Below are 20,853 nucleotides of genomic sequence, written 5' to 3' on the forward strand. Positions count from 1 at the left end.
CGCGTTGTTGCTCCTTCTACCATCAATGTCGCGTTCCCACCATGGCCGACCCTGCGCTGCCACTCCCACCTTTTCTTGCACTCCCTCGCGAATTGCGAAACCTCATCTACTCATATGTGAAAGCTGAGGACGATCCTGTATGGCGTTTCACCAGGCTATTCGCTCCATGTTGCTTTCATTACCGTGTCCATAACGCGCCCAGTCTCAGCTTGCTCCATACCCATCCTCGCTTGCGAGAAGAGTATCTTGAAGCCATCGAAAAGGATGGAATCTCTATGACAATTTCCGATGAAGACGTTCTTCAAAGCGATCTCGTTATTGATGCACTACCAGGTCAACGAATATCGCCAATACACCAAAGACTCCATACGTTGCCCTTGGACACACTGTTTGCCCGATTCGTCAAACATGTCACGATCCTCATTGAAACTGCTCCTGGAGATCCTGGTGAGTATGACGGAGTGGAAAAAGGGTGGACTAATACGGAACGTTTGATTTGCGTGCTGCTGCAGAGGGGCCCACATCTATCGACACTGCGGATTGGTATCCAGTGTCGTGCCACTACTCGACTGCAGCATCATAACAACACATATCCACGATTCGAAGCTGGCTATTTTTTGACCTCCCCACCACCCTGCTTTGAAGTGTTGCAACTTGTGCAGCGAGCCGAGGGCTACCGTCTGGAACAGGTGCAGCCATGGCCTGGTCAGCCTCGACCTCAGCATGGTCTCGTGAAGCATGGCTGCTATTTGTACATTAGGGGCGGCGCAAACAACGACTCTCACTTCTGGAAACCTTCCGACGTTCTTGATCATTTTAAGCTGCAACCTTACACGATTGGTAATTGGAATACACCGCTGCCGCCTTCGATCCTCGGGCATCAAATAAAGCAATGGAGAGAAAAGCGCGGTCACGAAGAAGCTGTAGTCTGGTTCTAGAGTTTCGTTAGGACTGATCATTACTCTCTTTTTGGATGACCGGAACATCAATTCGATCATGCCAGCTATCCGACGACTCGAAGTACATGAGCGCTTGGCAGCCTGCTTCCATCCTCAAAGCACAGCTTCACAATTGCCCTACCATCCTCAGAGCACATCTCCACAACTGCCCTACCATCCCTGTACCCGCAACTGAACAGGGACTCCAGTACACAGCGATTCGCGTTCATCGCTTCGTGTACGACAAAAGCAACGAAGTGTATTCTCCGATTGGCTCACGATGCAGCTTACCTTACGCCCCGGCGTGTACCACACGAATCCTTATCTACCTCCACCTGTCATTCTCAACTCGTTTGTGTACTCTTGTGTTTCTTCGTCGGCATCATCACTTGCCGTCAATATCATCGTAATCTGCTGAACCACCTTCGCTCTCGAAAAATGGCCAACGACATTCTAGCGCCGCATCTCCTCACTATACCACGCGAACTTCGAAATAACGTATACACATACCTTTACCATGAGGTCAGTCTGTGGTGGGATTGGGGCAAAGGGCAAGATTGTCGCAAGGGTCACATCGTCAACCAAGTCCTTGTACGATTTCACAATGCACCCTGCAGCAATGTCATTCGCGCACATTCTCGATTATGCCACGAATACATCGAATCTGCGCCTATGAAAGATCTCTCGGCGACGATTGAAGTGTATCCTTCGATATACACAAATGTGAGCACCGACAAAGATGTTGACCTTGGCGTTCTCTCGAAACGAGTGACTAGTGCCTTCAAAAACCTTCGAAACATCACAATTTTTCTCACTTATATCGACGCTTTATCAAGGAGCTATGTGCCTGGTGCTGAGATGTGGGCTAGCATCGAAAGACTCATCGGAGCAATCAAACATGAAGCTCCGCACTTGTCAAATGTTCGGGTGGCATTCAAACACAACTCAGGTCCTGAACTGGCCCGCTCCGAACAACAGTGTGATACCTTCGCTACCCCTAATTTCCTACCTGGGCCACCAGACAGTCTGGTCGAGTTCCCGCTAGTACAGCGTGCAGAAGGACACCACATACTATGCCAAAGACGCGGATCATCAACTAGGAACACGGTACTCAAGTATGGCGCATATGTTTTCAGTTCACCATATGCTAAACCCGCTTACATAACATCGAAAGAAATTGCGGAAAAGTGGAATGTTGGGTTTGATGGACCAGTATGGAGGGAGAAGCGAGGCAAGGAAGATGCAAAAGAGTGGTTTTAATCTTTGGTCTGCGACTTCTTGTCTACTGATACGAAGATTGAACAGGGACATAATGTAGCTTGGGCTCTTGCCAAAGAGCTCAAAGTGGGATGCTGTCGGCGCAGAACTGAATTCTGTGTGGTCTGTACGATCGCTAGCTGGTAATCTTTGTCTTCTAGGACATCATCTGCTATCATCTTGAACTCACGAGTCGCTTCCAAGGCCACGACTACATGCCATAGCTCTCACTCGTTGCTCTTCCCTAGCACTGAGGCGGTGTCGGCTACAGCGGTGTGGCTCTTGATAATCCTTCGAAGCACTTTGACGGCCACACTTGCGTCAACGGCTCAGAATATCTAGTGGCGTTGAAACATGCTGTATATCAGATTGCCGCCTTGATGTATGGTGTAGACCATGAGGAGACAAAGAGGTACGCTTAGAACGAAGATGAGATCGGTGCATGGTGGCTGCGAACGGAGTGTTCGGATATCGTGCTTACTAGAGTCGATGCAGACAAGTGTTGGGACCGATGGAGTACCTTGAGAGGATGTATGAAGGGCAGACGTGAACATGGCGGATGGAGACGTAGGCCGAGTGGGAAGTGCTTGCGGTACAGCAAGGTCGGACAGCTTTACTTTCGGCGCCCACAATCATTTCCTGATGGTTCAATCATCAGCCCCAGGTATAGAGACGCACTTTTGAGATCTTACCATTGGCTAGTTCGTAGTTCTCTACAGGTACATCTATGGTATTCTGCTGGGAAGACATTATACTGTCACTTTGGGCACTCACAATCACCTGCTCGTTTGTCTTACCTGTTAGAGTAATTCTGTGCTTAGAGATCTGTGACATGATAATACTCAGCTCAAGTTCCTCCTTACTTCTTTCACTAGCCACGACAGGAGGTTCTGTCACTTCAACGCCATGTCACCGGCCGTCATTGCTACGGCTTCTGTTGTCAATCATGCCCAATGGCCTGTAATCACATAAGCGGGATACGGCTTCGATGCGTAATGATGATGACCCACCTCACAGGTCTAGAGAGTTCATCGCGATGCTCCGCGCGAACACGCCCCACCTCCACATTACCCGGCTGAACGGTGTATATGAAGAGCAACATCAACGACTTGGCATTACCAGCCGGCAGTCGTTTTTGGTTCCTCTTCATATGCGCATCGGATACATTGAAGCGAAGAGTCCTCAGCTGTTCTCACGGAACGCGATGTGTACCTCATGATAGTTTGTGTTCCTTCAAGGTCTCTTACCACTCACAATCTCAACATTGAGAATTCTACATCATCAAAGAGGACACAAGTCTTCGCGAAACTATGAAATCACATCTCTTCCTTCTCCAAGCTGTCTTTGTAGAAGCAGCGATTCGCTTTGGATGTAGCAGCGTTTCCATCCAGCGCCTCGATCCACTTGTGGAGCCTGGTCGCGTACCTTCCTCTCATGTTAGTACCACTAAAATACAATTGACGACAAGCTTACAGAATCTCGAAGGTACATCAGATCGTTGGTAAGCTAGATGTATTTTTGCATCTTAGAAATCCCCATTAACGCCTGCGCAGGTGGCAATGCTTTCAATGCTACGATGACTGGTGATATCGGCGAACAGGGAAGTTGTACGACATGCGCGTACACCGAAGGCAGGATATGACCATTCAAACTGTTGCAATCGTCAACCCTGACTTGTCTTTAGATTTTTCCAATTACTGGACAGCTGCGATGTACTTCAAACATCAAAACGGCTCGTATAAGCGCGTGCCCATCTACCCGAACGCTCAACTAGGTATGCTGACTCTACTCATGTCGATGCGTAGCCTGATTTTGTTTTATCCAGGATATGAAGGTCAAAATGCAGACCACATCAAGGGAGGTATGACGATATACTATACTCAAAAAGACTTCAACAGTTCCGACCTCGGGAATCCAGTGAGGGCTTTTCCTCCGGTAAGGAACACAGGCGTTCTATTTTCAAACAGCTTTCTAACTGGGCTAAGGGCTTTCGTATGACTGTTGGCAATCCGTCGACGACCACAATCAACGGCACCAAGAAAGGTCTGGCATACACGTGCCTGCAAACCATCCTCACTAGAGGCTACGAGACTCCCGACTTCCCGAAAGAGCCCTGTCCTGCCGGTATAATGGCTATTCAGGTAAGAGACGATCTTAGCAGATGTTGTAATCAGCTTACTGACCACAAGACAGTAAGTGTATCCAGTATCTTGATATGCCGCGCACTTCGAAGTTGCATGATTTTTGCCTAGAGAAACTCCCTCCTCTTCAAGTAAGATTTACTAACCGCGTCTTTTTCGTTAAGCCACTTTCCCTCTTGCTGGAATGGAGTTGACCTTGACGCCCCCGACCACCAGTCTCATATGTTCTCTACCACACGGGGCGGTTTCCGCCCAGCTGATCCCTGCCCCGCTTCGCACCCCATCAAGATGCCGCAGCTAGCATACGAAACGATGTGGAATACGACTGCTTTCGCTGATATGTGGCCAACCGATGGTTCGCAGCCATTCGTGTGGAGCTACTCCGATAGTAGAGGCTACGGCACTCATGCTGACTACGTGTTTGGATGGAAAGGAGACAGCTTGCAGCGGGTAATGAACGACAGCTGCATGTTCCACTACTGTGGAAGTCCAGGCATGCAAGGTGTACTTAAAACGCAGACTGTTGAAGAGATGAATGCTTGTGCAGTTGAAAGCTCCATTGATGAAGATGTGGAGGGATGGCTGGATCATCTCCCCGGATACGAGATGGAGGCTTGAGTCGGAGCTCGTTCGTAGCGCTCTGCCATTCCCTACATTTGCTGGCTAGTGTTGAAAGATGATGTTTGAGCACTTCTGGGCGTTTGTACATGCGAGGATACGTTTTGTTCGCTGGTGAAAGTAGCTCGAGTGACACGTCAAACTCAGTTCCGACGAATTTGCTCCCGCATGTCCCTGGCTCAATGCCGCATATCGCGCTCTTTCCTTCTCTCATCACTCCGCGACCACCCACGAACCCTATCAGATTTTGTCGAGTTTGTCGGCATACATGACCTTTATAAGCCTTACTTCATACGTCACCGTCATATGCTATATCCCGTATCTTCGTGTAGATTAACAGCAACATGCCTATCACTCGTACAGTCCGTAATTGGTGACTGCTGGTTAATATGACCATCATAAGCACCGTCGTGACAAGTGCCGCCGGCAAATGACGAGCGGTCTCTATCACCATTTCGGACCTTTTCGTGTAGGCTGTATTCGAAGAAACACCCTTACACGGCAGTAAAGAGCCGGGGCAGCAGTATCAAGCATATTGAACAGGATGCACCTCGGTCTTGGCAGAGCATATGGGCTACTGATGGCAGCGTATCAGTAATTGACAGATACCGTTGCCAATGGGCTCCCCACACGAAAGGCTTCTCAAGGATCGATGGTTAATGAGACACAGGAATGAAGAATCACGCGCGCTTCCCCCAAAGCTCGGTAAATGACGATGACGGACCCCAAATCTCTGCTCGCCAGAGCTGTATAAAGCTGCGGATACTACACTACCCATTATGGGCGATGTAAAGCATTTCCCAGTGCAAATTCGCCATCATGATATCCTTCACCATCCTCACAACTGCTTTGCTAGTTTCTCTTCCCACTACCTTTGCAGCGCCTAGAGGCGTCACATCGCTCATTAATCACGAAACTGTAGGGAAGCAACTCGAAGCCCGTCAAGGAGGTTACTACTCTTTCTGGTCTGAGGGAGGCGGCTCATTCCGTTGCAGCCAACAAGGCGGCGGCAAGTACACGTGTAACTGGTCAGGCCAGGCCGGCGGTGGCTTCGTAGCTGGTACAGGCTTCAAGCCCGGAGGTTCGAGGTAAGATTGGCAAACAGATTTCGCAAATATGAGGACTGTACTGATAAACAATGCTAGGACCGTAAAATACGCAGGTACATACGATGCCAAAGGACCCGGTTACCTCGCCCTGTACGGTTGGACGCGCAATCCCCTCATCGAATACTACATCATCGAATCGTACGACATCCTCGCACCCGGTGAACCTTGGACGCGCAAAGGCAACTTCACTTTCGAAGAAGGCACCTACGAGCTCTACACCAGTCAGCGTGTGAACAAACCATCAATCGAAGGTACACGCACCTTCACACAGTTCTGGTCAGTGAGAACAGAGAAGAGGGTTGGAGGTACTATTACCACGCAGAAGCATTTTGATGCATGGAGTAAGGCGGGAATGAGACTTGGTGGTCACGATTACATGATCCTTTGTACGGAAGGTTTCGCGAATGGGACCCTACTGCCGAGTGGAAGTAGCACCATCACGGTAAGCTAGTTAGTGGTGATTGCAGCTGTTTCGACTTGCAAGGAAGCTGGAGAGAAAACAAGTGTATCAAACATATACCCTAAAGGTGTGGTTGGTGACCCCCAATAGTAAGAGAATAAGTCAATACATACCCGCATATCTTCAGGGCACACTACAATCAGGTGCAACCGTTAGGGAATTACTTGAAAATATTTGAGCCGGGATAAAGCACATTGCTGTACATGCTGTAACGTCGGGAACTGTATTAGAAAGGTAGTAGGTAATCGATCTAGGTTCCGATCACTGCTGCATATCACGAGTTTCTTTGCGGAAAGGCCATAAGAAGATTAGCGGAAATTTAAGCTGCATGAAACTAGAGTTGAGGGGAGGAACGGCTGGCGAACACAGATACCCTTGCGCTACGACACTACGCATCGTTAATTCCTAAACAACGATCTTTACAGTTCAGACTTATTAGAAATGCACGTGGAAAAATATGTGAGCTTTACGTGCTAATAGAGGAAACCACAATCTTTCTTGCCAAAATCTGTATGCATTTTGATGAATTCGACATGGATGACTGGCGCTAAGGCATACGACCGGGCGTATACGCCTGTCAGCAACCATGCGTCATGGGTAGATAACAATAACAGATGAGGTTTCCGTAGTCCGTTCTGCAAAGCGTTCTTCACCCGAGATATCTTCTTCAATTGTCGATTTCCTACTGGCGCCATGACAGGCACAGTTCTCATTACTGGCTCGAACGGCTCGCTGGCTCTGCCAGCGGTCAAGTACTTGTTGGAGGCATACTCATCCTTCAATCTGGTTCTCACCGTCCGAGACGATTCTGAAGAAGACGTGAACTCAACAAAACTTCGTCTTCTTGTGGACCAACACCCTGATGTGCAAGTGTCTATACGGCAACTCGACCTCTCATCGCTGGAGAACGTCCGTATATTCAGCAAGGCGCTGCTTCTCGAGATTGAGAGTAAAAAGCTGCCACTCATCCGCACGATCATCTGTAACGCGATGACCTGGGACCTGGCCGGCGGACCCCAGTATTCCAAGGATGGGTACGAAATATCGATTGCTGTGAATCACCTTGCGCACTTTTCTCTCTCGTGCGAGCTTCTCAGCGCTATGGATCCAGTGCATGGTCGCATCATCTTTTCAGGAAGTGGCGCGCATTGGCCGGAGAAAGCTAGTCTCTCTAAGGGATATCCAACTCGAGTGCCAGAAAACTTAGAGCTACTGGTTCATCCCAAAGCAGACAAAGAAGGCGAGGAGATGGGACGAGGCTTCCAGAGATATGCTGTGAGCAAGCTGGTTCCCATCATGGTCATGTACGAACTCAATCGTCGTCTCAAGACCGTAAGTACCTCATTAAGATAACTCCATACATACCCTCGTTGACCGTCAATCTAGAAAAGGGACGCTGAGTCCATCAGGGCAATAGCGGTTGATCCCCTCGATCTGATCAATTCGCGGGCTTTTCATCAGTCACATGTCCCACGGATTATCCAGATTGTGACTACAGTTGTGACTTGGATGCTGCCGTTGCTCAGTTACTTTGACCCTCGGTTAAAGACAGTCGAGCAGGCTGCGATTCCCTTTGTTGATGTGGCAGTATCAGATAAATTTGCAGGACAAGAGGGTTACTTTGAAGGAGACAAGAAAGTCGAGAGCTCGCCGGACAGCTTGGACATAAAAATGCAACAGGCGCTGTGGCGCAAGAGCTTCGAGTGGTGTAAATTGAACAAGGAAGGTTTGATGATTGACGCATGAGGGGAAGGGTGAACTAGTGAATCGGGCGCTCTTTCGTGTTACGCGGAGTTCTCGCCGGAACGTCCGGGAGCTTCAAACGCTCAGCTTTCCCTCACATAGCTTCCATACCAAAAAGATGTTAGACCCTCCTGCTAAAAGCATCTCAAATATATTCCCCTATTAAGGCAAGCTTTATCGTTGTGTACCGACATGCGGTGCTGGTCCATCAATGGTTCAAGGCCTTCCTGTACTACTTACATCGGCCCGCAACATCTAGCTCGCACCAGTACCGCTTAAAGTGCCGCGAGAATGCGTGGCTCACATGTACAGGTGAGATGCGCAGGCCTTTTCCTCGTTCTTGTTTAGAAGCGCCGTTCAGCTCGTATCCCAATACATGAGGCCAACTCTCCACCTTCAACGCCATGTCAAATGCTTACGCAGCCACTGCAGGGCGACATCATGCGCCAAATCACTTGTGGCACACTCAGGGTCTAGGTGCACGAGCGAACAGATCTACAAAGCCTGTCAGCGACACATTCACAGCCAAGTTTCTCGGTTGCAACTTGGCGAAGCTTATTCCTTGATTTCGTGAGGCATTTGTTGGCGCCACAAAGCTTAGTGGAGCTTAGCCACGCAATCAGCCCATGCATCATGCAAGGGTCTGCATGCTTCAATGCAGACATGTTACGACGAACCCTGCTCATAAACCAATCAAACGACGGAACGAACGGCCGCGAACAAGCTGAGCCACCACAGCTGCGGCTGTTTCCATCTATCACGCCGTCCAGACTCGCGTCCGGGGCTGGCTCAAGAGATAGTAATGTCGGTGAGGCGGTGCACACAGGCCGCCGGACCAATCCTATGCCTGACAACTGGCAGACGTTGAAACATCGGTATGCATGCCTCAGGGTCAGGGCTCAATGTGTGTGACCAACGAGGGCGGATGACGACGGTAAACAAAGCGCTATGACGGAAGCCGTATCTCTGAAGTCATTAACCTCGGGGAGCAGACCAACCCTGCTGTTTCGTACCGGAGTTGATATAAAGAGCCATAGACGTCTGCGACCAATTCCCTTCATCTTCCACTGCACCTTGAATCGCCCATCTGGAACAATTACATCACACACACACCCGTCGCCGCCAGACTCCAGAGCTCTCAGTTCTTGTTCTCCAAGTTCAAAACAGCTGCTTCGGTAGGTGTTCTACGCTTGCTGCTAGCTACGCAACTGACACTCTGTATAGCACTACTTTCCGACAAACACCATCACGATGCCTGCCAGTGTTGCCTCCTCCGTCTCGACTATCATCAAGCCCTCACCAGCCCCGAAGTGCGGTGAGTCGTGCGATTGCTGTGGTTGCGACGAGTCCTGCTGGTGCACCGTCATGTAAACTGGAGGACAATTTATACCCGATACGAACATCACGATCACCACCTTGGAGGATAACCGAGCACTATCAGTAAAGGGCAGTTTCAGTAGGCAGTCTTAACCAAATCCTTCAAATATACCCGCCGCTACCACCTCCTGGCCTGAACAACACTATGATGCACTCAAATCATTCTTGCATTGGTGTTTTTACCAATTTTGTCTAGACACCTTCCCATCTGACTATAAGTTCTTTCATATCCTCGTCCCGTTATCAACTGGATGGTAACAGTCGGGTGACTGTGGTTCGCTTGAGCACCGGCGTACGCAAAAGTGACGTAATTCCTCTATCACAAAACCGTACCTGATAAATATCACAGACATGAAAACAGACCCATTAGCCCTAGAATCTCTTGCAAACTTACAGCTTCTCAGTCTCCAAACTCTCAAGTCGCCTCCTAAGTTACTCAAATAGCATAGGCAAACGTTCAAGATGCCTCCGTATGTTGCCCGCAATGCTGTCTTACGAACCTCACAGGCGCTTTTGCGTCTATCAAAACCGGCACTTCGATTCGCTCACACGCAGCGCAGGACTTTGCCCGACTTCTCGCTTGAAGGCAAGGTAGCTGTCGGTAAGCAATATGGAAACGGTCTCTTTGCAAACCATGCTAATCTCGTTTAGTGACCGGGTGAGTGGTCTTTGCCGTCTCTTGAGAGACTACAGAGCACGGATGAGACGAAGCTAAAGTATTACATAGTGCTTCTCAAGGCCTCGGTCAACAGATCCTCGCCGCTTTCGCCCTCTCAGGCGCTCATGGAGCCATAGTGGATCTCAAACAAGAAGGCGCCGACAAATCTGCCAAGGCTCTGATCGAGGAGGCTGAGAATCAGGGCCTACCTCCGCCAAAGGTGCATGGTTACGAGTGCGACACCTCTTCCGAAGAAGGTGTAAAGTCTACTTGGGACAAGATCATCCAAGAGTTCGGCACAGTCGACATCCTCGTCACCAACGCTGGGATTACTGGCGGCGCACCAGCAGAAGACTACCCTTTCGAGGACTTCAAGCGCATGATTGACGTCAATCTGACCGGAACCTTCCTCTTCTCGCGCACAGCAGGGAAGTGGTGGATCGAAAACCAAGTCGACGGCCGCATCCTGATCGTCTCATCTATGTCTGGTTCTATCGTGAACCGCCCCCAAAAGCAATCAGCATACAACGCTTCCAAGGCTGCATCCGCCCATCTCATGAAATCCCTGGCATCTGAATGGGCACCTCATGGTATCCGCGTCAACGCGCTAAGCCCGGGGTATATTCAGACAGAGGCAAACGAGGGCGAAGAGATGGAGAAATTGAGTAAAGAATGGCTGAAGGATATACCGATGAAGAGAATTGCCAAGCCTGAAGAATTTCGGGGTGCGGCAGTTTGGCTGGTCAGTGATGCTAGTAGCTACGTTACGGGCAGCGAGATTATCGTGGATGGTGGATATACAATCTGGTGAGGATGCTTCCAAAATGGTTTTGTACGAAGAAATTTGAAAGTAGCTATTGATGTACGGTGTTTGATACCATCTCGACGACCGACATGCTATTGGGGCAGTACTCATTTCCATACGACCCACTCTGGTAAATTACTCGTTCTGTACTTCTCGTTGTCATATTGCACCGCTACTAGTGCAGCCGGCGCGGAAACTGGCGTATCCTCGGAGTCACTGACACCCGATTTGCCCTTTCTTATGTTTTTTTGCCCTCTTCAAGCCCAATACGATGGCTCCAACAATGGCCAGAGCACCGGCTATACTACCGATGACGGTACCTGCGATTACACCGGGACTGGTGCCGCGCTTGCCACCATCGTTGGCTTGCGGGTTACTTTCGATTGACATCTTGGGTTCGAATGAACTCGTCGTACTGCTCAAGATGCTCGTAGACGCTGCTTCTGTGCTCGTTGCTGTCAAAGAGTACGATGGCGACGATATACCCTCTGACGGAGATATGCTTCTGCATCATGCGCCGTGATGCATTGCGTACAAGTCACTTTACCTGTCGGTCTCCAGAGCCATTACCAAGAAACAAAAGGAAAGCAAAATATGCGACAACCAAAAAAGCGAAGTACCATGTAGACTATATGGTTCAGTGTACATGTTCGTTGAGCATTTATCTCTATATACACAATCCGTCCGTCGGCTCTCGGTTTTCTCAGCAGTATTTCTGTTTCGTTGCCCAGTCACACATAACTTTTCCAACACAGCTGCAACAAGCACACACCTATCAAACACCGCTCTCGTTAGCTTCGCATTTTTTGTCACCAACCGTACTCATTTTTACCTTTTTTTGCTTCAATGCATTGTCATTTCCATCTATGCATGTCAAGGTCTGCGCGCTCCATCGAAACTTGTTGTAGCACGCGTTTGCGTTGATGACAGCGGCGCAATCATCGCTTCGCGCGACTTCGGCAGTGCACTCTGGATATGTCTGGGCTGCAACCGAGGTGACAAGAGACATCAAAGTGGTGATAATCAACTTCATGATGGGTTTGTGATGATTAAACTCTCGCTGTGCAAAAACTGTTGATGGATGGTATTGCTCTGCTCTGCTTGATGATGCGAGTAAAGCTAACTGATACCTAGGAGCGCGGACTCATATATCCGATCGCAGGCTGCGCTGAATGATCATAGTACTATATTCTGTAACTTCATACACCCGATGGTACCTTGAATACACAGAGGTCATCGTCATAGACATGGTCAGATGCACACTTGTAGATAGTCGGACGGATAGTCCCGAGTCTTCCATACTTTCGCTCTTCATCCCAGACCAAGCCCGGAATGCATGCTTCACAAATATCTTTCCATTCGAAGGCTTCTGATGAACATGTTCGCTCATGCGGAGACGTTGTTCAATTCTCCTTGGCAGGCGAGCGCGCATTCGCTGCGCGATATTAGCTTACATTACTCTGGCATTCGGCTCTTCACATCAGCCCTCATGATGACGGCAGTTTTCGATATCTTCCTCATTGAGACACTGCGTTTGTGCTATCTATGAAAGATGGAGTACGGAATCCGCTGCAATATCACCCAGAGAGATCATCGCCAGCACCAACACACAGAAGTAAACAGGGTGCAAACACCATGAGGCTACAACCCATCATCAGTGCCTTTGGGCTGCTTGCTAGCGTAAATGCAGGACTGTTACGCTTTGGATGCGCACAGTTGACCGTTCAGCGACTCGACCCATTGGTCAACCCAGGAGCTAATCCGTCGCCACATCTTCATCAGATCATCGGAGGTGTAAGAAACCCCTACTGCGAGACATATGCACAGTTGTTGATAAAACCAGAACTCATTCAACGTGACGATGGACCCTACCAAAGGTCACGATCTAGCGGCGCAGTCAACTTGCACTACCTGCGAGTTTACCGAAGACCTAAGTCAGTGTTACATCGCCTTTTCCGGTTTGACCCAACGCTGATGAAATACTTATAGGCAACTATTGGACCGCAGTAGTGTACTTTAAAGCAAAAAACGGTACCTTCAAACGCGTCCCTCAACGAGCGCAACAAGGTATGGAGGGTACAAATGGCGGCATGGTACATACGTTTCCCCATTATCATGTTACTCGCTGTCTAAAATTCATCTAGGTCGTATATTATATGACGGACGCCCTCTTCAGCACTTCGCAAACTACAAAAGTAACAGCTTTCAAGCCAGGTTTCCGCATGCTAATTGGCGATGTCTCGTACCGTACACGCGAAGCAGCTCGCGACTTTCGCCAATTAACCTATATATGTATGCAGAATGAGGGTACTCGGGAGCCAGAAACGCTCGAGTTTCCTAAGCAGCCGTGCCCAGCGGGTATCATGATCAATCACAGATTTCCAACCGTTGAGTATACACTAAGAAGGCGTGTTTGGCAGATTTATTGACTTCCTACAGTGCTGGGATGGTGTAAACCTCGATTCACCAAACCACCGTGAGCACGTCTCATACCCAGCAACCGGCACATTCGAGAATGGCGGCGCATGTCCATCAACGCACCCCATTCGTATTCCTCAAATCTTGCTTGAGACTGTCTGGGACACGAAGCAGTTCAACAACAAGGCAGACTGGCCCACTGACGGCAGTCAGCCATTTTTGTGGTCTAGTGGCGATGCGACCGGGTTTTCGACCCATGCGGACTACCTCTTCGGCTGGAAGGATAACTCGCTACAGAAAGCCATGGATGGGAACAACTACGTGTCAGCTCCAACGCTTAAGAAGCAGAACATTGCTACACAAAACAGGTGTAATGTCAAGGACATGGTCGGCGAGAATTTTGATGGCTGGCTCACAGCATTGCCGGGTGGTATGCAGGTGAATTGAAGGGCGGTTTCCTGAACGTTAATCTTATGTTATTGAGCTGTCACACCCCTGGGATGGCGACAATCACGATCAATGCGTTCATTTCACTCGTTGAACTCTTAGCGTATCCACCGGAATGTAGAGGAACGCGGTAATCAATGGAATTTCACCGTCCATTTGAGCTCTGCATCCGTAGCAAGCGGATCGACTCTTTCGTTTAGCGAGGTACATAGTGGAGAGACCTACATGACTTGGGTCCTAATTCTTAACAGCTTTCCTTTTCGTCTATATTATGATCACAAAGAAGGCTAGCGAAGGCCCGTGAGCAACAAGCACATACTCAAGTTTCCTCGTATCGCATTGAAGACGTCTGGGTATGTTACCTGCTTCATTAGATGCTGCGAAGAGGACGAGGCCTAGAATCCAAAACATAGTCTTACAATACTTTGAAGTGCTCGCGGGGTGTTCGGCAGCAATGGTTCTTCATCATCAACTACGTTGGATCGAAAGGTTGAGGTGTCATTGCTACAGCACCCGGAACTTTGCCATACCCTCTCCACGTACCAGCATGTCATGACTCACTAGTCAAGGGTTGTTTGGATTATGATTACCCAGTCAGTTGAATAGCTAGACTTGTTCTAATCAACTCCGCCTCGTCGTGGTCTGTAGAAGTCAAACTCCCAATGACGTCTGTCGAGATCACGCAGGAGCACGATACTCAGAGTGGGCATGTAGCCTTCCAGGGTTATCAAGAAGGAACAGGCATCTGCTGACTATGTGGGTCCTGGAGTTTAGTTATATGATGCGCTGGCAACATCCTACTAATTAGCAAGAGCACAGTCGGTAGACGCAACTTTGTCTTCATCAGTCATCTGGCCTCCAGAAAGCGGGCGGTTGAGGTACTGGAAGGATCTGCTTGGAAAGATCAGACACTTTGCAAGCGCTTCAGAGGTGCATTTGATCGTAATTAGGGGGCCGACTAGATTTGCTCGAGCGCGATTCAAGTCAATTCTAACGTATTAAGTTTGGATGGCAGATGATATCTCCCCATCCCTCAGACTGTGCCATCTAAGTAGCAGCCTACGTGGGCGTGATCCGGGTACGCAATAACATCAGCGCAACCCTACGCCATTGCATAGTCAACACTACAATGTCTGTACCTGTACTCAAGAGTCGGTAACCACTCGTGGCATACTGTAGCGTACTCACGAAGCCAACTGCATGGCAATGAGTTCTGCGCACCTCGACTGACCGCAAAGGCGCGTCGCATTCTCACACCAGTGACCAAAGTCAGTGATAGTTATTCGACCGCGGCTCCGTGTGAGATGGCATCTAGTACAGCGAAAGTACAATCGTCTTTCCGTGTCCCTAGAACTAACCTTCCACAGTTGGAGATAAGTCTGACTACCTAAGCAGCGCTGAACGTTCTTGAGTCAGCTTGTACTTAAGGACTGGTTCATTTGTTCTACCATACACTATCAACATGATCTGATTAACCTCATGCCGCTATGAAATAGCCTCTACAGACGCGCCTGTCATGTACCGTCCCTAACAGACACCTCGGCAGCCCTATCAACAGGTACCGTCAGCAACTTCGACTCCTTCTTGATACCTTCATCACCATCCAACCTTTTCACAACCACGATGACCATAAGATCCTTTTTTGGAAGTGGGTTGAGATCCCAACCCAGAATTTCCGGTCTCTTGAGTGCATATGAGATTGAGAAACTCCACTTTGCGCTCTCGATCACCGAAGTGTGCACCACATGACCGTCCAAAAAGACTTGGAGCAGAGTCTCGGACGCAGGTTCATGTAAGATTCCGTCCATGCTCAGAGAAAGTTCATTTTCAACGTCATTAGAGTCTCCCAAAGGGTTGACAGCGACTGTTACAGATTCGATGATGTGCTTGTCTTCAGATGGCAAGGGAAATGCATGGGCAATAATGTCGGTGGGTAGAGCGGGCGTGAGGGGCGGAGGTATACGCCTCTTTGTAGCGCTTTCGAAAGCGTACGCATATTCTAGTAGCTTGGTGTCTTTGTATGCTTTGCCAGCAAAAGTGATGTTCACAGGCATCTTCTTCTCACTCATAACACCCATCGGTACACTCACAGTAGGTACACCAAGATGCCTGATGGCACGGTTGCCGTTGGAGTACTTGACACCGTTCTGTAGACTATGCGTCGTGCTGTCGATATCGAATTCGAGATCTGCAAGACCGACATCGCCCTGCGCTGGGAACGCAACAACATCGAGTTCATGCTTGTCCATCCAGTCTTCCAGATCACGTTTTCTTTGGGCTTCAAGGGCTTTTAGAGCTTGCTCCATGCCTTGAATGTCATGTATGCTTCCATTCTGCACCATATTGGGTAGACCGGGGTAATCAATCCAGTTTCTTACTTCGAGGAAGCGGTCAGGTTTGTAGTCGGGTGGTTTGGGAAACAGCATTGACGGATCTTTGATGTCGGCTAAACACTTGATATTGGGGTCGTTGTTGTCTTCGAGGAAAGCGTTCCAGGCCTGAGCGATAAGAATACCTCGCTCGAGGAGATTCCAGTTTGCAGGCCGACCATCGACGTTGTTGGCTTCGCCCGATACTGAGTCATTTTCGTAGTTCGTTATTAGAGGGAAGTCGGTGTAAACAATCTCTGCTCCCAAAGAGCCGAGATCTTTGGCTGTCTGTTCCCATAATGCGATCACTTCCGGTGAGACGTGAGTGTGTTTTGCATGCGGATCCGAATCTTTTTGACCAACGTATATTTTTGGCACACCAATTCTCTTCCCCCGTAACGCATCGGTGTTGCGCAAATCTGTGTAGTTGATTGACGGCGGTTGAGGTATTTGAACGTGTTTCTGTTCGCGTATGAAATCTCCGGTTGTGTCTTCGTCAGGCGTAGCGATAACATTCAGTATCTCCAACATGTCATCGACCGATCGCGCATAGGGCGTGGGCACATCGCATGTAATGTACAACGGCCAGAGTCCACGACAGCTGAGTAGTCCTTTCGATGGGGTATAGCAGACAATCGCATTGTTTGACGCCGGACTTCGACCGCTGCTGACAGTTTCGCTGCCCATACCGAAAGCTGCCATGCTTGAAGCTATAGAAGTTGCGGCGCCATTCGACGAACCCGAGGAGAAGGCTCCAGTAAGGTACTTGGAGTTGTAAGGTGATTCCGCACGACCATACATGCCTCTCTGCATACCACCTGCAGCCATCGGTGGCATGTTAGTCTTTCCAATCAAGATTGCCCCAGCAGCCCGAAGCTTCTCCGCAATAGCAGAATCGCCGCTTGACATGACGCCTTTGAGAGCAGGGGAACCATCAGTGACTGTCATGCCAGCCACTTTGTAGCTGTCCTTGATTGTGTATGGTATGCCTTCTAGTGGACGGGGCTTCAGTCCCTGTGCTCGACGTGCATCCGATGCTGCTGCATCCTGGAGAACGTTCTCGTTGAGGACTGTGAAAGCATTCAAACCTTGGATGGTGTCATACTGCGCAATGCGATTCAGGCAGCTGATGACGATGTCAACGCTGGTGACTTGTTGTTTGTCGAAGGCTTTCCGGTAGTCATCGATACTGGCTTCGACAATGCTGAAACCATCTCCCTCTAGCCTCGTATCCCAGAGCTTCTGCAATCTCGCATCTCGAAGATCCTGAACATCAATTAGTTAGTGTTGTGCTGTCAGCAGTTGCGAACATACATCATTGCCATCCATCTCTAAGGCGCGTTTGGATGCTATAGGTTTTAAGCGAGAATAACACTTGTAAAACAGGGTGTTGAATTGGTGCTTGAGCGACGATGGCACCGTTGTTACCAGCTCAATTTTCGGTCACCTCCAGTGGGAGTAAGGTTGGTTTGATGAACGTAATCGTGCCCGGGAGATAGTCACTTCCCCACTTCTGGATGATAGTCGGTTGGACTTGCCCCGTACAGCTAGTTCATGTAGGATGCAGGTATTCTTTATACCCGATCCGTGACCGGGCTGCATCACTTCTAGTGCATGCAACGAGTATATTTGATGTCTGAGCGTTCAAACAAGGGTACATTATCTTCGTGTTCGAAACGCAGAAAACGCCATGAATTAGCAAGGCTAAACGCTGCATGCAGACCTCCAACTTCAAACTGAACAAGCACTTGAATACATGTGTATGGTATCGATCGTCTTCACAAGTACCTCGCATCACCATGATGGGCCCTTTATGCCGTACTCGCCCAGAGTGCCTTGAACCTCGTGCTGCCAGCAACCAAACCGCAGGCGCCCATCCAGCCCAGGTTCCAGCCCGGCAGACCACCGGTGGCGCTGCTGAAATGTAGCGCCATGGGCAACCACGCACTCGCGATGACAAAGTCGGTCCACCACCGGTTGTCAAACTTCTTATCTTCTTCGTCCTGGTATTCTGCTACTGCCCGGCCATCAGCGACCATCTGCTTCCTAGTCACCCTCCTGCGACTCTCGAGCTGCCACTCGCGCATCAAGCGAAGGAAGTCGCATGACACGCCACCCAGCCAACAGCGGTAGGCGTACAGGTATAGACGCGCAGTTTTGGAGTCGCCGCGGTTCAGGGTGGATATGAAGCGGGGTCCGATGACGCCTGAGTCGGCGAGGAGGGAGATGTTCTCTAGCGCTTGGTAGGAGAAGTAGCTGCTCGCCTGCAGCATGGCGATTCTATGCAGAACGACATCTGTGCCAGCTTTGGGGCCTGAGGCTAGCGAGCGCAGCCACGCGTATAGCGGGAAGAGGCCGAACAGTCTCAGCGTTGTGCGCGCCTTGGAGATGAGGACTGCGAGCGCAGCGATGGGCGGCACGGTGCCATTGTTCAGGAGTGTGGCCGCTGAGATCTTGGTGTCGTCGCAGGCCGGGCGGATGAGGGAGAGCAGCTTGGTGGCAAAGCTGGAGATGGAGGGCGACTTGGTTTGCACGTACGCGAGGATATAGAGGGTGTAGTTGAATGTGGAGAGGAATGCGGAGAGGCCGCCTGGGGAAGCTAGGAGTCTGCCCTACATTAGCTTGTTGCCATGACCCTCGTCGCGACAGAATAACGAGACACTCACTTGTTCAGCCTCAGGATTGTCTGGTCAACCTTCTTCACGCCTGCGAGCAAGTCGGTCCTGTCTATGTCCCTCGGATCCGCACTGGGGGCGGCATCCGCTATCTTATCCACCACCTCCTTGACATCAGGTGTGTCGGCCACATTGGGCGCTTCAGGTTGGATGGTTTTCTCGTTTTGGTCAGACATGGCGATTTTGGGTCGGATATGTAATGTTGAGCATGCAGGATGCCAGGAAATCTGGGTAGAATAAGGTAAAGGGCGCGTTCGCGGGTTGTGCTTCTCCGCACGCAAGCCACGCATGGGGACCTCATTGCCGCTGTCCCCGTGAGCCGAGGCATTGGCCCCAGCGACTTTCCAGCAACCTTGACATCGCCCCAGCTACTTTTTTATTTGTCCACCAACACGCTCTGGCCGCGAGTCATCATCCCCAGACACCTACATCTTTTTCTTGGAGTGCATTACGCTGAATCGCTGCGTCTTCCAAGTCAGATGTGGGCCAAGAACAAAAAGTGGGTCATGGGTTGGACGAGAGGTGTGATTCACTACCATTTGGTCACTATACTTGATGGTATGCCAAACGCAATCGAATACTCAAGCTTTCACTTTACACAATCATTGTCAGACGCCCTCAACAAAACTGCGCATACTTCGCCTCTGCACATCTTCTACGTCAAGCCTCCTAATCACATCCTCAATCTCTTCCCAAGCTGCTCGTTCTCTTTCGCCAGATTCGCTCTTGATCGCATTCAATGTTCGCCTTCGCCGCTCCTTGGGTTCGTTCCTAAGCTGAGTGAGAAATAGCCGTTTAGACTCTTCAAGTTGAATGCGAGCTTTGTCAAGCGCTTGTTCAGTCGCCTTGCTGTCTTGCTCAGCATCAGTCAATTTGCATTCGACGAGAAGCAGACTGTTGTTTGCGTCAGTCTTCATCTTGCTATCTTACAGCGCTCCGTCTCCGTAGGGGCTCCAGTTGGATTCGAGCTGGAACATACCGCATCTGTGCCAACCCGGATAGCTTTTCTTCGATCTCAGCTCTATCCCATGTGCTCTTTAACTGCCGCCACATCAGATGCCACTTTCCAGTCGTCTTGTCTCCCGGAATCTTGTGCGCTATCTCTCTCTCCAGGTCATCTAAGCGGTTGAAGAATTCAATGCTGATAGCATCTCTGCGTTCTATCGGCCCTGCAAAGTCTCGTAGTCTTGCCGCTCGCGTCCGAACTGCGGCCCAATCACTGCTTCCTTTCACCCGATAGAGGGCCGCTATCTGGTACAGGGTACCAGCTAGCAGGATGTAAGCAAACGTCAAGATGGAAAGAACGTTGGCGACAAAAGAGAGTGTGCTATCTCGGCAGTCACATGTGCTGTAGAGCGGGATTTCCATGGAGTTGATACCCGACATTCCAAGATGGGTCTGATAGATGGCAGGTTGGCGACTCGAGAAAGGTCGGAGATGTTTGAATCACTCTATACTTACCTGGTCAGATTTCCTTGCGATATTGGATTGCATATCGGCTTTTGCAACCGTTGGTTCGGTTGCGGGTAAGCACCTGCAGCCGCCATGTGCTCAGCCTTGTCATGTAAAAACATGGTAGGAGCATACCCAGGCAAACTTTTAGCGTTCCTGGCTTTATCAAACCCGAGACAGGCTCAGTGTTTCCATAGTATCTGAAGTGGTATTGGTGTTGTGTAAGACATCATGAGAAATGAGGTTACAATGCTATTGTGCTGACCGTGTCGCTCAACGTGAAGCGTTTCCATCTACCCTGCCATTACGCCACTACCCCTACTTTGTCTTTTCAAGTGGACATCTTGTGGGCTGCGAATCATCGCCTGATATCTGTATCTTCCTCT

At 49.7% G+C, this 20,853-nt stretch overlaps 12 protein-coding genes across 12 annotated transcripts; 8 read left to right on the forward strand and 4 right to left on the reverse strand.

Annotated features, from left to right (window-relative positions):
• Nucleotides 1-1,376: 1,376 nt before the first annotated feature.
• On the forward strand, nucleotides 1,377-2,198 carry AA0111_g7240 (hypothetical protein; the record flags this gene model as incomplete). The annotated part of the gene is made up of 1 exon (XM_028653553.1): nucleotides 1,377-2,198. The coding sequence occupies one exon, from the start codon at nucleotides 1,377-1,379 to the stop codon at nucleotides 2,196-2,198; it is 822 nt and encodes a 273-aa protein (XP_028505185.1).
• A 1,635-nt stretch (nucleotides 2,199-3,833) lies between these two features.
• On the forward strand, nucleotides 3,834-4,954 carry AA0111_g7241 (hypothetical protein; the record flags this gene model as incomplete). The annotated part of the gene is made up of 4 exons (XM_028653554.1): nucleotides 3,834-3,969; nucleotides 4,021-4,130; nucleotides 4,181-4,387; nucleotides 4,700-4,954. 4 exons carry the CDS (start codon nucleotides 3,834-3,836, stop codon nucleotides 4,952-4,954), a joined length of 708 nt encoding a protein of 235 aa, XP_028505061.1.
• Nucleotides 4,955-5,773: 819 nt separating this feature from the next.
• Nucleotides 5,774-6,514, forward strand: AA0111_g7242 (hypothetical protein; the record flags this gene model as incomplete). The annotated part of the gene is made up of 2 exons (XM_028653555.1): nucleotides 5,774-6,042; nucleotides 6,100-6,514. The coding sequence occupies 2 exons, from the start codon at nucleotides 5,774-5,776 to the stop codon at nucleotides 6,512-6,514; spliced, it is 684 nt and encodes a 227-aa protein (XP_028505063.1).
• A 702-nt stretch (nucleotides 6,515-7,216) lies between these two features.
• Nucleotides 7,217-8,269, forward strand: AA0111_g7243 (hypothetical protein; the record flags this gene model as incomplete). Its single annotated transcript, XM_028653556.1, has 2 exons — nucleotides 7,217-7,855; nucleotides 7,910-8,269. 2 exons carry the CDS (start codon nucleotides 7,217-7,219, stop codon nucleotides 8,267-8,269), a joined length of 999 nt encoding a protein of 332 aa, XP_028505062.1.
• Nucleotides 8,270-8,929: 660 nt separating this feature from the next.
• On the forward strand, nucleotides 8,930-9,637 carry AA0111_g7244 (hypothetical protein; the record flags this gene model as incomplete). The annotated part of the gene is made up of 3 exons (XM_028653557.1): nucleotides 8,930-9,141; nucleotides 9,393-9,441; nucleotides 9,491-9,637. 3 exons carry the CDS (start codon nucleotides 8,930-8,932, stop codon nucleotides 9,635-9,637), a joined length of 408 nt encoding a protein of 135 aa, XP_028505058.1.
• Nucleotides 9,638-10,105: 468 nt separating this feature from the next.
• On the forward strand, nucleotides 10,106-11,112 carry AA0111_g7245 (hypothetical protein; the record flags this gene model as incomplete). Its single annotated transcript, XM_028653558.1, has 3 exons — nucleotides 10,106-10,244; nucleotides 10,295-10,301; nucleotides 10,371-11,112. The coding sequence occupies 3 exons, from the start codon at nucleotides 10,106-10,108 to the stop codon at nucleotides 11,110-11,112; spliced, it is 888 nt and encodes a 295-aa protein (XP_028505057.1).
• Nucleotides 11,113-11,389: 277 nt separating this feature from the next.
• Nucleotides 11,390-11,629, forward strand: AA0111_g7246 (hypothetical protein; the record flags this gene model as incomplete). Its single annotated transcript, XM_028653559.1, has 1 exon — nucleotides 11,390-11,629. The coding sequence occupies one exon, from the start codon at nucleotides 11,390-11,392 to the stop codon at nucleotides 11,627-11,629; it is 240 nt and encodes a 79-aa protein (XP_028505060.1).
• Nucleotides 11,630-11,881: 252 nt separating this feature from the next.
• On the reverse strand, nucleotides 11,882-12,139 carry AA0111_g7247 (hypothetical protein; the record flags this gene model as incomplete). Its single annotated transcript, XM_028653560.1, has 1 exon — nucleotides 11,882-12,139. One exon carries the CDS (start codon nucleotides 12,137-12,139, stop codon nucleotides 11,882-11,884), a length of 258 nt encoding a protein of 85 aa, XP_028505059.1.
• Nucleotides 12,140-12,741: 602 nt separating this feature from the next.
• AA0111_g7248 (hypothetical protein) lies at nucleotides 12,742-13,971 on the forward strand (the record flags this gene model as incomplete). The annotated part of the gene is made up of 4 exons (XM_028653561.1): nucleotides 12,742-12,900; nucleotides 12,950-13,040; nucleotides 13,096-13,199; nucleotides 13,546-13,971. The coding sequence occupies 4 exons, from the start codon at nucleotides 12,742-12,744 to the stop codon at nucleotides 13,969-13,971; spliced, it is 780 nt and encodes a 259-aa protein (XP_028505056.1).
• Nucleotides 13,972-15,485: 1,514 nt separating this feature from the next.
• On the reverse strand, nucleotides 15,486-17,669 carry AA0111_g7249 (hypothetical protein; the record flags this gene model as incomplete). Its single annotated transcript, XM_028653562.1, has 2 exons — nucleotides 15,486-17,606; nucleotides 17,655-17,669. 2 exons carry the CDS (start codon nucleotides 17,667-17,669, stop codon nucleotides 15,486-15,488), a joined length of 2,136 nt encoding a protein of 711 aa, XP_028505055.1.
• A 482-nt stretch (nucleotides 17,670-18,151) lies between these two features.
• On the reverse strand, nucleotides 18,152-19,191 carry AA0111_g7250 (hypothetical protein; the record flags this gene model as incomplete). The annotated part of the gene is made up of 2 exons (XM_028653564.1): nucleotides 18,152-18,947; nucleotides 19,007-19,191. The coding sequence occupies 2 exons, from the start codon at nucleotides 19,189-19,191 to the stop codon at nucleotides 18,152-18,154; spliced, it is 981 nt and encodes a 326-aa protein (XP_028505226.1).
• Nucleotides 19,192-19,623: 432 nt separating this feature from the next.
• Nucleotides 19,624-20,383, reverse strand: AA0111_g7251 (hypothetical protein; the record flags this gene model as incomplete). Its single annotated transcript, XM_028653565.1, has 2 exons — nucleotides 19,624-19,909; nucleotides 19,995-20,383. The coding sequence occupies 2 exons, from the start codon at nucleotides 20,381-20,383 to the stop codon at nucleotides 19,624-19,626; spliced, it is 675 nt and encodes a 224-aa protein (XP_028505227.1).
• Nucleotides 20,384-20,853: the final 470 nt, after the last annotated feature.

This window comes from Alternaria arborescens, assembly GCF_004154835.1.
Source record: "Alternaria arborescens strain FERA 675 chromosome Unknown contig_16, whole genome shotgun sequence".
NCBI lineage: Eukaryota > Fungi > Ascomycota > Dothideomycetes > Pleosporales > Pleosporaceae > Alternaria > Alternaria arborescens.